This window comes from Strix aluco, chromosome 18, assembly GCF_031877795.1.
Source record: "Strix aluco isolate bStrAlu1 chromosome 18, bStrAlu1.hap1, whole genome shotgun sequence".
NCBI classification, from domain to species: domain Eukaryota; kingdom Metazoa; phylum Chordata; class Aves; order Strigiformes; family Strigidae; genus Strix; species Strix aluco.
Window position 1 is genome coordinate 12,236,604 of NC_133948.1, and position 14,697 is coordinate 12,251,300.

General features: G+C 43.4%; 1 protein-coding gene across 4 annotated transcripts in view; it reads left to right on the forward strand.

Moving 5' to 3' along the window:
* The first annotated feature begins 5,408 nt into the window (after window positions 1–5,408).
* The window catches only part of SPPL3 (signal peptide peptidase like 3), a 62,476-nt gene continuing 53,187 nt past the window's right edge, over window positions 5,409–14,697 (forward strand). For 2 of the 4 annotated variants that reach the window (XM_074844476.1, XM_074844477.1), the window contains exon 1: window positions 6,100–6,209. In XM_074844476.1, coding sequence (XP_074700577.1) covers window positions 6,100–6,209 — 110 coding nt within the window. Of the gene's footprint in view, window positions 5,728–6,099; window positions 6,210–14,697 lie in introns of those variants that run through there. The other 2 variants (XM_074844478.1, XM_074844480.1) reach the window with 2 other exon arrangements.

The following is a 14,697-nucleotide window of genomic DNA, read 5'->3' on the forward strand; positions in this document are numbered from 1 at the left end:
TCCTACTTACACTTAAATACAACTTCTATGCATTTTTAAAAATTATTTTCTTCTCTCCTGAAGTAGCAGACAGTCTGATAACACTGTGTGAAAGCTATCTCATAAAACTGGATTCCTGTCATTCTCCAATATCCTTCCAGGCAAGGATGTCTATTTTATTGGTAAATAATAGCCTGTCTTGATTAACAGTTCCAATGTAATCCCTTCTCCCCTACATGTAACAAAGAAGTTGAATTACTAATTAAGTGGATTACTTAACACTGAGAACGACTGCATGAAAGTATAAATAGGAACATGATTCTTATTTTAGACTTACTGGTCTGTATTCTGCTTATTACACAAGGACAAAACCAAAGTAATGAACAGCAGAGTCCTGTGAACAGAATGGAAGGCAGAATAGACTCCCGAAGCCTGACTTGTATCAACATTGTTTTTACCTTTGTTTTCATTTCATGAATTATATCCATTGTTAAGTGTACATGATGAAAAATACAATAATTTGCTGGGATAAAGCCAATGTAATGTGGCTTCGAGGAGCACACAGAGAAGGAAAAAAACCCTTAATATATTTATGATAGAAGTGCTAGCAGAGGGAGCCTGTATAGTTCCCTGAATATAGTGATAAAATTGCCATTGGCAAAAGAAACACAGAGAAATGGTTCTTTTAATAATTCTTTACCATTTTACTGTTCTTCCTGCTGAGACTGCTAAATGCTTTATTGGCCTGAATGACAGTAACATCATCCCTTCCTTGAAATGTGAGAACTATTATTATAATGTTCACCCTTATTTCTCTGGTTGGGGAAGAGAAAGCTACACAAGTACCAAAACTGATTATTATTTGTGCATTGGGAGCTTAGTCCCAAATAGCACACAGGAGTGTGAAAAATCTGAGATAATTGTCATTTATATGTTGTTTTAGCAGGGTTGGATTTCAGCTATTTGTGCAAACCCTGAGTATCTCAGTGGGAAAGGACTCACTTGAATACATGGGTTTAATGTTCCAAATATATACCCCATTTACGTTTTATTTAGTAGTCTTTGTTGTAAATATGTGACTATAATCGAAAATGTGATTTCACAGAGGAAAGCTGTTTTTTTCTTCATTGGTGCCTCCTTCCATATTTTCAGTAGTAGAATCAGAAACAGAACAACCTAAGCTTTCAGAGAAAGCAGGGTACAAGGCTACCTTTTGACTGTGACACTGGGGTAACTTCCCAAGTTTCTCCTTACCATGTTTGCAGGATTCAGTTGCATTCAGAAGAAGAAACGTTTTACTCTTTATCTCCAAAGACATTTGTTAAGCTTTGGGAGTCTCAGTTAAACTGAGGCTAAGGTGTAACAACCATTAAGAACTGACCTGGATGCAGAGCATTGTGTGAGAATGCCATAGGGCGTAATGGGGTTAAATTATAGGCGTGCTCCCGCCCCCCTTCCTCTTCCTGAATGGGGAAACAGGACCGCGTCCTTCTTCCCAGTCATCCATCTGTTCCCCTATCACTTACTGTTTCTACCATCGAGGTGAGGATGAGATTGGAGAGCAGGAGCAGCTCTGGAGTTCAGTTAATGAGGCAGTTTCCCACTAGGTGGTAGTGAAGAGAATAGAGACGCACGTACTGGTCAGTGCACGGTTTCCTTATTTTTATCGAGGGGAATCCCACAAGGATCTTACAAACAGAATAGCCTACCTATACTGTCAAAACTGGATCTCTTGATATTTTTTTTTTTTGGCCTTCCCTTTCTGCTCATTTCCAGGCTATTTGTTCCTACTAAAACCAAGCAGGTTGACAACTGTACCTGTCATGTCCTTTCCTGAAAGGTGACGTGTCTACATGAAGCTACTCTGGTTCTGTTTCCACCTCCATTATAGCAGAATCAAGACATGGTTAGCTAAATGTCATCTAATGACATTTAAGCAACTTGGAGGTGAGGACTCTTTGTAGCCAGTACTTTAATCTGATTTTTCTCCACCACACTTACCTCTGGGAGCTACCCTTCCAAACATAAAAAGAAAAAAAAAAAACCTTACTTTTGTTGGCTGCTAGTTTTGAAATACCTAGACAGGTCCAAGTAATGCATCAGTCTACATCAAAGGTTCCAGCCAGAACAGGTATTTTGGAACGACTTTGTAATGTCAGAGTAAACTGTCACTGAAATACAGAGTAAAGCTCTCTTGTAGGTCCAAATAAAGACTGTAGAAAAGATATGCTGAGAAAATTATCTGGGGAATGCAAGCAGTGCTCCAATTTGCAGTAAGAGCAGATGCTGGGTCTGCAAGGAGGAATAAATTTCTCCTGTGAATTCATCCCACCGCTATCCTGTAATGATAGAGCAAGCCTGTGAAATCATTTAGTAGTCTAGTCACAAAGCCTGAGATGCTGAAAAAAATTATACTTTAATTGCTCATCAACTATAAATCATTTGTGCCAAATTAATGCACTGGAAATTTTGCAAGACTGAGAAATTGGAAGCTATTTCAATAAGGACACAAAGCAGGGATATTGTCTCATAGATACCAATATCAGTTTTACCTCCTATGCTCAGGGAAAAAAAAAAAAGAGGCTCTTTAGTGCCAAGAGAAGGCTGAAGCACTGATTTATCTTTCCCTGCATTGATTCAAAAGGATGGAGAGGTTCTCTTTTCCTCTTGCATTTACTCTATCATAATCACTGAAAAGGAGAGCATAAACAGGCATCCCAGAGACACTGGGGTTACACCACAGCAGAGTGAGGATTCAAAATTATTTGTCTGTTTTCTTATTGTTACTGTAGATTTTTCTGCTGTGCTGAGGAAGAATAAAGACAGGGAACTTCTCCACTGTGCAAGTCCTACCCAGAGCCTGAGCACTTTTTTAACATGGGATGTGTGTATGTGAGAACACCAGAATTTCCACCAAAACTGACTAGGCTGTGTACCCCACACCTGAAGATTTTGAGCATGATTCACTCCTCTCTCCTTGCATATATCCACCAAAGCTTTCTATACCTCCTGAGACAGGCACAAGTACTGTGCATGGGGTGTAAGTTGGGAGGGCAAAGAGCTCTGTGGTCAAACAGGGGAGAAAGTTTTTCAAGGTAGCCCAGCCTGAGCTGGATGAGAGGAAATTACTCACAGTCTCACCCTTCCAGTATACCCAGCTGCCATGACTCACCCCAGCAGGGATCCCAGTAAGCTAGTCACTCACCATACTTTGAGTGTTTCCACCTCACAGCTGATAAATCTGATTCTCAAGGAGATTTTAATAAGTGGGTAGAGTGCTGATTATGTCAGGAGCTCTAAGGTCATTCCTGTCCACAAGGCCAAAGGGCTGTGAAAAGCAGAAAGGATTTGGATGCTGAGGTGTGACAACAACCCTAATCACTTGTTTTCAATGCATAAAGATACAGGCATACAGCAGGGAGAGGCCTTCAAAGTCCAGTGCCATCTTACTGAAAGCACTGTTTAACTGAAGCACAAGAATCCCAGGCATTCCCTCCACCGAGACCAAGTCAGTCTGCGCTGCAAATGGAGCATCTTCCTTCTGCAGTGCCCCAAAACATCAGGGGGTTGGAACATGTTGCAGTTTCCTCTTTATTGATGGAGGAACGGAGCTAGCAGAGATGAATTGAGCCACCCAAGATTACACCGACAACTAGGAACAGAACTGAGAAGAAACGAGCCATTCCTTAATTTTGATCCTGAGTCACAACTGCATACCAGCCTAAATTTTTTTCCATTTAAGAGAATAAACAAGATGGACAAAATGGAAATATTCAATCCTAATAGAAATAAACTAGAGTGGGCTCCAAATGCTGTTTTAGAGGCATCTGTCATCTCTGTAGCTGCAATGAGAATGTTCCAATGTCCCATTAATTTTTGAAGATTTTAGCAAAACTGTATTAAGGCATAGAATTTCTCTATGCTTTTTTTTTTTTTTTAAACAAATACCTATTTTTACCAGACCCGGGCATTGTTCTTCTATTTATATTTAATGCAGTTACATCACCTCCAACTGTAAGTTAAAACTGGCTCTTCTCCCTCCCACACAAAAAGGAACAATGAATGAGGCTGCACAGCTGGACTGGAACAATTGCTCTAAACTCTGCAGAGCCCCACTTGCACAAATCGCTGCAAGTGAAATAACAGGAGATAAGGATTACTCAAGTGAGCAAACCTAAGATAAGACACTAGTTCTGCATTTGGCAGAAACATAATCAAGGATTGACGATTTGGCAGCAGCACTAGAGAAACCAGGGTTGAGGGAGACAAGACCGGCATCAACGGCTGCCAAGTTCCTCTGCCTGGGACTCGCAGTTTTAATATAGGGCTGGTGATAACATGAAGTGTCTGATTCTTAGTTGGTCAAAGTATCTTGAATGTTATTTTCCTTCCTTAAAATTAATTTTGAGCATTTGTTTTACTTTGTTTAAAAGATAACAAATTCAAAGATAGAGCAAACTCCAGAAACACACTGTGATTTAAACACAATTTGTGAATTATCTTGAACTTTGCATTTACCACCCAACTCCCACCCACCACACCAGCAGTTCAGAGTCGTTCCTGGGGAGTCACGTCCTGCTGCGAGCTGGCAGGGCGACACGGCTGCGCCACAGCAGCGGCCAGAGCAGCCGGTGTCCCGGCTTGGCAGGGGTGCCCCGGGGCGCAGCCCACCCCCAACCCGGTCACTGAGGACGGAGCCGAGCGAGCCCCGCTCGCCCTCCTCGGCCCCCAGCAGCCCAGGGGAGCCTGTGCTCGCACCGCTCGGCCCCCGCTCGGCTTCCCCAGGCGGGGTCCTGCCCGCGGCAGCAGCCCCTCCGCACGGGCACGTTATTTTAAACAAAAGCGCCTCCGCTGACCCCCGGCCCCGCAGCGGGCCAAGCCGCGGCCGTGCCCGCCCGGCGCGGTGGGTTGCGGGGCGCTGCCCCTCCGGCTGCGGGAAATGCGGGGTCGGGAGTCCCGCTCCCCCGCCGGAAGCTCGGCGAAGCCCCCAGCCTCAAAACCCACCCGCAGCTCGGCTTTTCTGGTGGAGGAAGCTCCGGCTCTCCCGCCCGCTCCCTCCTCCGGACGCCAGGCACACCCCCGCCCCATACACACACCGCGGGGAGCGGCGGGGCTCCCGCAGTCCGCCCGCGGGGCTGAGCCTGAGCAGCGGCGCGAGGCGCGGCCGGGCCCGACAACCAGCAACCGGCCCCCCACTACTACCGCCGCCGCCGCCGCCGCCGCCTCCTCCTTCTCCTCCCTCCCCCACGGCGCCTGCGCGCGGCCGGTGGCGGCACGTGAGGGTGTTGTGGGCACGTGACCCCGCGCGCCGCCCGGCCCCGCCCCCGCCGTGCGCGAGCGCGGGGACGCGGCGCGGCCTGGCCTGGCCGCCCCGGTGCCCGCCGCCTCCCCGCCCCCGCCCCGCCCCTCGCCGCCGCCGCCGCCTCGCCGGCCATGAGGCCCAGCCGGCGCCCCAGCGCGGCCCTGCGTCGCGGTTGCTGAGCCTCCGCCCTCCCCGCCACCACCATCGCCCTCTCCGCCATCCCCTCCCCGCCCGGGCGGGGACCCCCCCTTCGCTCCCCTCCCTCCTCACAGCCGCCGCCATGTTGGGCCGGGAGCCGCAGCGGGGCCGCCACTGAGCCCCGGAGCCTGCGAGGCGGAGGAGGAGGCGGAGGAGGAGGCGGAGGAGGAGCCCGGGGCCTGGCCGCCCCGCACAGCCCAGCCGGCCGGCCGCCCAGCCGCAGCCATGGCGGAGCAGACCTACTCCTGGTGAGCCGCGGGGCTGAGGCCGGCCGCCGGCGCTGCGGGCCGCGGGGGTGGTGGGGAGCGGCCCCGGCGAGGGCCGGGCTGGGCCGACCGCAGGGGGTGTTCCGACCCGGCCTCCTTCCGGCCGGCCCGGGGACGAGCGGCTCCCCGCCGCGGGGATGGGGTCCCGAGCGGGGCGGGGGGCGCGGCTGTGGGGGGTGTGCGGGGAGCCGGCGCCGCGCCGTCCGCCGCGGGACTGCCGGTGGCGGGCTGCGGCGGAGGGGGGGCTGGGGCATAAAGGGAGCTGCCGGTGGAGGGGCTGGGGCCTGAGGTTTAAGCGCGGCTGAGTAGGAGGGATTAGGGGGAAGGGAGGAGGGACGTCGTGCGAGCGAGGGGATGGGGTGGCTGGGCTGTGAGGATTCCCCCCCGCTGACAGCCGGGGAGTGGGAGAGGATCGCTGTGAGCATTAGTGTGGCTGTCATCCTCTGTCCCGGAGGTCTCCTTAGGTGAGCTGGATCTCTGCATGGCTAGAGCTGGTGCACAGCGATCCTCCGGGCCTGGAGCAGGGACAGTACCTGCTCTCGCGTCGGGGAGGCTGCAGGTAATCTCTCTGCCCAAAGGGAGATTTATGTCAGTGTAGGCTGGCTGGTAAGTCAGTGGCATGTGTGTGTGTTTTCACCTAGTGACAATAGGCTTGTTCTGGGTACAGGAAATAGAATGGGGAGGAAGAGACCAGTTCCTGTGGGAAGACATGAAGTATAGCAAATGAGAGGGCATTTTTTTCTGTGTCCTGACACTGTCTCGGGCCTAGCTGGCAGTGGATGAAAGAGACGGGGTTTGGTTTCATCATGTAGTTTTGTTTTTTTGTATTGTCACGGATCACAACCGGAATATCTCAAATAATTTACCTGTGCATCAGCTCTATTGCCCTGACCACTGCAGTAATTTAATTGTGATACTCTTACTGCATTTTAAATTCATTCCAGTGATATCATCCAGAGTTGGTTTTCTTGGAAAAAAGTTACCATATCCTTATTAAAAAGGGAGCTAAATCTCAGCTTTTGACCTTGGTGTGTGCTGAATGTGGAGAAGGGATTGAATATGCAAGGAATATTCCTATTCTGAATGGTTCTGTAAATCCTTCCCTTTACTTTTTCAAAACTTGGAACCCAGTGTGGATTTCTGTTCTGCCACATGTTGAGCCTTTGGCAGCCCCTTCTCCCATATTCTGTCACTTCTCTGTCAAGAACCATTATACATATTGGTCTTTTGCTTTTTAGATGTTCTTATTTTGTTTCATGAGCTCAGTTCAGGCAGTGGTCTGCTCTGCTTTAAAACAACAGCAAAAAGACAACTTCTTTGACTTAAAGGATTAACTATGTTTTGTTACAGTAAACGAATGTCGGTACAGATTTAGGCAGTTTAATGTAGTTTAATTAGATGTGTCTAGTGAACTATTGTCTTAGTGTGTTTTAATCGCAGAATGAAATTACAAGTTGTAAACTATTCCAGGATTTGTCAGCTTTCTTTAGAAAACTAAATGAAACAAAACATCAATTCTACATTATTTTGATCTTTAACTCCCTTGCTTTTTTGAATGACTGTCTTTGCCATAGTAGTATTCTAAAGGGAAGGTTTTTAACAGTGGCTGGGAGGAGGATTAACTCTTCTTTTGGTTGCGTATTTTAGGGGAATGAAGTTGGGATTTAAGTTGTTCTTCACTGTGTGCTAGGTGGATCACAAGAATGGTGGTTCTTTCTTACAGTATCGAGGTTGTAACAGAACAAGGATATGAGGCTTACATCTCAAAACACTGTACTTTTGTGTCTGTATTCACTCATGTGTCCTCGTTTTTTTGAGGTTTCTGTCACTTTGCATTTTGACCCGTGATCAGCATTGTTTGGGAGCTATGGAAAGAGCAAAAATCCAGTTTCAGACTAAGGAGTCCTGTTCTAGAACTTGTGCACTCTACTCTGTAGATGCATGTTTAATTACTTACACTTCTAGCAACAATCTTCTGTTTGTTTATTTTTAATTATGGTAATGCAGCTCAGCATAAAATTGGCTAGTGCTTTAGTGCTTTTAGGAAAAATGCACGTGTTTTCAACTGAGGAAACTGGTACTTCTGTACAGAAGAGTTGCACGGAATTGTGCCCAGCAATTAGTGCAGTTGGACAGTTTTGAAGTTGGCAGATCTCATCCTGTCCATTTGCCGGACTCGGTCCTTTTTCTGTGTTGCAAAGGCTGCTTTCTCAGAATGAGTGCTTTCTGTGTTTTTCCGGTGTAGTGTGTAACTGCTGTGCAGATACTTTATTTCACATCTGAAAATACATAATTTGTCAATAAGAAAAATCCTTTCACATACCTATCTTTGTATAGATGTAAGTTGGTTCCTGGCTGCGGTAGTGCTTCCCATTTGTCCAGGACTTAAGTCTTGATTACGCCTCTTTTTGTGCATAACTATCAACATGCATCACAGAATCACTGTAGCTTCGTAAGATATGATAAAGGTTTATTTTGGGTTTGATTTTAAAAAAAAGATGTGTTAGAAATACCTTGAAAAAATGTACTTGCATGCTGTGATTACTGGACATTAACACTGTCAAGTACTTACGCAAAATAGGGCTTTTTTGAGTGATTGACGTCTCTATTAATCATGTTGTTTTGAAGGGATGAGAACTAATTCTCATTTTGCTATATTTATTGTTTTGTAAAATACTATATTTTTCTTTAAATTACCAAATGAAATTGATTGCAATTACTTTCTTTTATTAAGATATTATAAGCAGGAGGTACTTACGCTTTTTCCTCATCCCTTTCATAATTTTAAATACATAACTTATCTTTTGTCACTACTCTTGTGAGTTATTTCTTGCAACAACTTCTTCTCCTTTTTTTTTTCTTCAGTGATGTCCACACCTATAACCATCTGTAGTTTTATTTAACTCTTTTTTTTTTAATGTCTTCAGTAGTCTTGCTGACCCAGTATTTCACATATAGGTGTGTTATCCCTGAAAGGAAGATCTACTGAGAATTTTGCTGGTGAAACTGAATACTGTCATCCTGGAAAAACTAATTTTAATGTGAAATGTGGGTTAAGTGCCAGATGGAAATGCTCTTTCAAAGGATATGCACTTTTTTTAAGAGAAAGGGTATTTGAATAAAATACTTGTCAGTAGTGAGTAGAGAAACTTTCTTTGTCAAGTACCTCCAATAATAGAAGGAAGTTATGAGAGCTATGTATGATACTGCCATTACTCAAATCTGCAAGCCACAGAGAAATGCAACTGCTGCATCGCAGGGTTGCACGTGATTTTCTAGATTAAATGAGAGCTGAAATTTATCTCCTGCAAGTGGAATGGATTGGGAGAGGACAGAGGTTGTAGAATACCTTTGCTTCCTGTCTGTATTCCAGCGAGGAAATGGGACTGAGTAGTGACAAAAGTTCCTGCTACGCAACAGAGGAGGGAACAAATATGTGAAGAGACGTTTGCCCATCATCAGTGTACGCATGGTTAGTAAATGCCAAGGATTTTATCTACAGGCATCAAGCTATTGGAAGTATTACAACAGATGAGTATGGAAGCAGCAGGACCTAGATCATTACTTTGTGAAATACTTGGTCTTTCCTTAATTTCTAGCACCATGTGGTAGGATTTTTTGCACTGGATCCTATTTAGAAGCCACAGCAGCATGCATCTCTTGTTTTATCTTCAGTTAGTAGGTGTTTAGTGTTTTTCAAGGCCTGATGTAACACCCCCTCCCTTTTTACTGTTGCCCAGTCTGGCAATAGTGATTGCTTTGTTCTTTTTTTTTGCCCTTTGAATGCACAAAAGATTTTCACAGCTTCCTTCATATGTGAAGAGAGAAGGAGAAGGAGATTTCTACACCAAAACCAAATAAATTTTTCCTTTCCCAGAGTGTTGTATAAGAGTAATATGGATTGCAGTGTGTGCGTGTCCTGTCAGGGTGATGATTAGGAGGCAGACTGGGAGGGTAAGCTAAGAACAAAAAAAGAAGCGGCTGTATTGAGTCACTAATCTTAAAAACAACTGAACTCCCTCTTAAATGTTTTAATCAGTGGAATGATTCTTGTATTAGCCATCAAATGTTTGATGAGTGAAATGGTGATATATTTAGAAACTTCTTTACGTAATGCAAAGGGTGTGGAAATTAAGTCTAACGATGTGTCAGAGTAATCAATAAAGCTACTGAATTTTGGAATAAGTGTAAATGTATGATGCCATCTTTGCTTCTGGGAGAATTCAAACTGGTTGGTGTTAAAAGTCTTTCTAGATTCAGAGGTCTGAGAATTCGCTTTAATTACATTTAAGCATTTAACATGCTACTGCCGTGAATTAAAATACAGTGTCTTCCAGAAGACTGAGATAGTGCTTTTAAGTCTTAGTTGGCTGGGTTAGATGTGTATGTGGGAGGGCAGGGAGTAAGAGGAGCTACAGCTTGTTGACAGAACTTGTCAAGTACTAGTAAAATCATTTTTTGCATTCAAGATTTTTTACTTGCTTTGCTCAGTTTAGGTTGGGAGACCTTAACTGACTAATTCAGGTGTGTTGAGGATGGGAGGCAGTTTACAACAAACAAACCAAATAATTCACCTGAATTTTTAAAGTATTGCACTTTCTAGGTGACAGGTTGCAAAGCATATATATGAAATTCTGTTGTGCATACTGTCTAAAATCTGTCGTGAAAGCTTGGCATACAAACCTGGAGTTTGGCCTTTAATCTTACATTTGTCAGGAACTGAAATTACTGACCACACTCCATTTTAACGGTTGTTAGAAGCCTCCTGAGGACAAGAATGTCGTTGTATGAATGTGTGTGAGTGTCTGGCATCAGAAAAGTGACTTAAACCTCAGTAAATTTGATAATATCAGGTTTAGAGTTAATATGTTTGTCTTTCAGTACCAGTCTCACTTCACTTGTTTGTTATTCTCCCTCTAGCTTTTGCTATCTCAGACTGTATGTCATGTAGGCAGGGACTCTGTCTACAACGCTGGACTGAAAGACAAATAAGGCAAAGAGCATGGTATTAGTTGAAGTTTACAGTTACTTGAATGTACATATATATAATGTCTCTGATTAGCAAAGGGAAAAAAATGTTCCTGCTTCAATGTAAAGGCTGTATTTACTAATATATTAATTCTTTAAGAAAAATTTATAGTGAAGAACATAAATCAATGTTTTCTTGGTGCTGGTGTGCAGCACCTATTTCAATTAAGATTTCTGTCAGTTCTGCCTTTAGCCTTTTCAGGATATTGTGGCAGCAGAAGTTAATGGTTCCTTGCTTTTACCCAGTGATTAGAGAACTTGGCCAGGATATAGGAGATCAGTTCCATCCCGCAGGGTTTCTGACCTTGCATCTCTCACCTTCCAGGGGAGTGCTCTCATCGCCAAACTATGTGTTATTCAGAGGTTGAGCTTTCTATGTCCATTTAAATCTCTTTCACTTAATATAGAATACTGTAAATATTTGCTGGGCCAGGAAGCAGGCATGCCCTTCTGCCTTAGTGATCAAAGTACTAATTTGGGATTGGTGGGGACCTCTGTTCCACTTCCTGCCTTGATAAAAATGTAGTTTGGAAGACTGAAGGGGCTATAGTCTGTGGGGGTAGTTGAGGCTGCTTTTCTAGAGATGAAAGGTTGAATTCCCACAAACAGAAGAAAATCTGAATATGATGTCCTGTGTCATAGGTAAATGAGCTGTTAGGTGTGTGGATCTACCATTATCACTGGCTTTTCTTGTGGTTTGTGTCAGGTTCGATGAACCTCTTCTTTCTTCTGTTGAAGGTGTGATCCAATAAAGTAATACCCTGTTTTGTGCACTTTGGGATTTTGGTATGAGTTAAGCAACCTGATGCTGTTGGAATTTGAGGAATTGTGTGGGGACCACCAGACAGGTCAAACTGAGAATATTAACTTCTTCTGAGATGAGTTGTGTTTTGGTGAATACCACAGTTTTAAGTACTAGATTCAGTTGCTTAAATCTCTGTCAATAATCGTTTGTCACTGAAACACATTGCCAAAAAATGTGTACTTTTGAAACCTTCCTACAAGAAGAACTTTGAAATACATGTCATGCTTTTTAAAATGCAGTGATTTTGATTTCCTAAAATTTGGAAGAAGAGCAAAACGGATTCTGGTCTTTTTTAGTATTTCAGCTATTTTATTTCATTATTTTGGTAATGTGATGTATCAAAATCTCTGGCATAAGTGCCACCATCTTTATTGCCCTTTGACATTTTATGATGGCTCTAAGCATTATAATATGCTCTGAAAGCAAATAATTGACACAAGCCATTTAGTAAAACAGTCTGATTTTATTCTGGTGACAGTCTGAGTAAAGTTTCCAGAAAGAACCAAGGCTGAAATTGGTAGGAAAAAAATCGTTGTGCACATTTTCTTTTTGGTGCTACATTGCTTTAGCATAACTGATTAAGATTAAAATTTGAAACGATTCAGCCAATTATGTGGGTTGAGTGGAGTGAAACACAAGCTAGTGTGCTAGCTGAACTGGATCCAGGCAATCAAACTGACTTTGAACGGTGGTGATTTAATAAGATTAATGAGGCATATGTGTCATTGCAACACTTACTGATCCCCTTTCTCCCTCTGTAATTCTTCCAAGGATGCTAATGTTGATCTTTTCTCCTACATCTTTTACAAGTGGGGCCTCTGCTTGAAATACTCCGATCTGCCAAACCAGGGCTCTTCTCTCACGTGCCATCCCTACAGAAACTCCACTCTCATGACACATTTAGTGTGTCTGTCCGGCAGAACCACTGTGATGACGTTGTACTGGAACTGATAAATTGTGTAGTTGTTGTGCTGTCATCTTTGTTATTAGATTCTGTTGAGTATTTCTTTTTAGGGCCAGGTCTAAGCCTGAGGTCCCAAATTCCCTTGGATAACCTCTGTATCTGTATGTCACATTAAGTGGCATGATATAGACAGGGGTGTCAGAAAGTCAGAATGTTCTGCTGACTTTTTGGAAGGATGCTCTGTAACTGATAACTAATCAGTTAAACCAGAACATTTTTAATATCCTATGACAACAAGGATTCAAAATAATAAATATATTAAATGAGACTATCCTTATACTTCACTTGTGTGGGGACAGGGTTTAAGGATAGAGAGAGTTTTTTTTCAGGATGTCAGGACAGAGGTTCTTTAAAATTATCACAGCCATGTCCTGAAGTAGAGGAGAACACACTAAGAAAATTATTCTCTATGGCACAGTCTTGTGCTTAAGATGACTCTCTTAGTACAGAAGTTGCTCATGTAGAAGTTAGAGAGATGTAATCATATCTTACAGTTTATATATGGTAGCATTTCCCCTAACTAGTGGAATCTGAAAGAATTATGGTGTTTGACTTTCATTTCTTATCTCCTCCTTCCTTCAGTATTTTCTGTGTCTGTCAGCTTTGGATGTTCTTCCTTTACTTCCTGTAGCTAAGTTCATAGGCTTTTGACCCAAGAAAGTATTTTCCCATGCAGCACGGGCATGTAGCTGAAGACTGTGAAATTATTCTCTTCCATATTTACACCTTAGCCTCATTTCTGCAGGGATCTCCGTGACAGAGGTAGTGTAGGGGAAGCAGGAGGAGATCCAGGGGCTTCCACCCTCTGTTCACACACAGAGTCTTTAACTTTAGGCATGACTTGGTAACCTTACCTGCAGGAATAAGTGTCAATCTAGATTATTCTTCAGTCTGTCTGCTAAAAGAAAAAAAATAGACTGTGCAGTGTGAACTACTGGCTTGTAAAGCCAAGCACCCTCCAGTCCTCTGGTGTTACTGATTAGTCCTACCTGGTCAGTGTTTTTCTGCTTGCCATTTTCTGTCTCGAAAGCCCATATTTATTTCTTCATTCATATGGACTCTGCTGGTTTGGGACAGTGGTATCTTTAAAAAGTCCTTTTGTTCATCTGATTACTTCTAATAAATTTGCAATGATACATAATTTTAAATAACTTTTGTCAGAAGTTTGTCAGAAGTTTACAGAGATCAATAGAAATGTTAAGAACTGATAGTGTTCCACTGAATCACAGAAGTTTGGGAACTTCTTGCTTCCACTATTTTTTCATGACAGTAGTACAGTGAATAGCAACTTCATGCTAGAATAGCAAAAGCACTGTACAGATGGATTTGTGGTGCAGCCTAGTTTCAGGTGGTACAAAAAATCAAGTGATCTCAGCATGCAAATTTGGTGCACCTGACTCTACAGCAGTGATGTACAGGTAGTTTTGCAGGGTGGTTCTCCACACAGGTTAAACTAGTAGCAAGTGTATATCCTCAGGATTTATTTAAATTTCAGTAGTTATGTGGATTAATACGTTCAGCTTATTCCACTTGAGATAGCATAGCTTGGGCAAGAACTAGCATTGCAAAATGTTTGAGCTCTGTGGTAGTGCAATTAGCAGGACAGAGGTGAACACAGCAGCTGAGTTATGGTGCTCTCTGCTGCAGTGTTAGTTCTGGTGTCTGTGGCAGTTAGCAATCTGCCATCCCTTCTGTTGGATAGCTAGCTCCAATTTAAAACTTGATTTAAATTTATTTGGAAAATTTTGTAGTGGGTAGAAATTCAACAATGAATTCTGAATAATCATTGTAATTAGGATTAACCAGCTGTTGGTATAGATACGTTGGACGTATGAGACCAAAGCTCAGTGGTATGTTGTTACACAAAGGATTGTTTTTACTAATATAAATTTACCACTTTCAAGGCTACAATTGTGATTTATCTCACCATCATCTGTGTCAGACCCATTTGGCAAGATAAAATAGGTGTAGCATGACTTTGACTTATTTAGTCAGTGGGAAGTCCATTTTCCAGGTGACTGTTAGCTAAAGGTGAGGTTGGTGAAATAGCAGGCGGCAAACAGAGGAAACGGAGCTGGATTGTATGGATTTCTGTAGCCTGTATTGGAGACTGATGAGGTGAGTTATGTCTGCGTGTTGCTTTCCAGGTTTGATG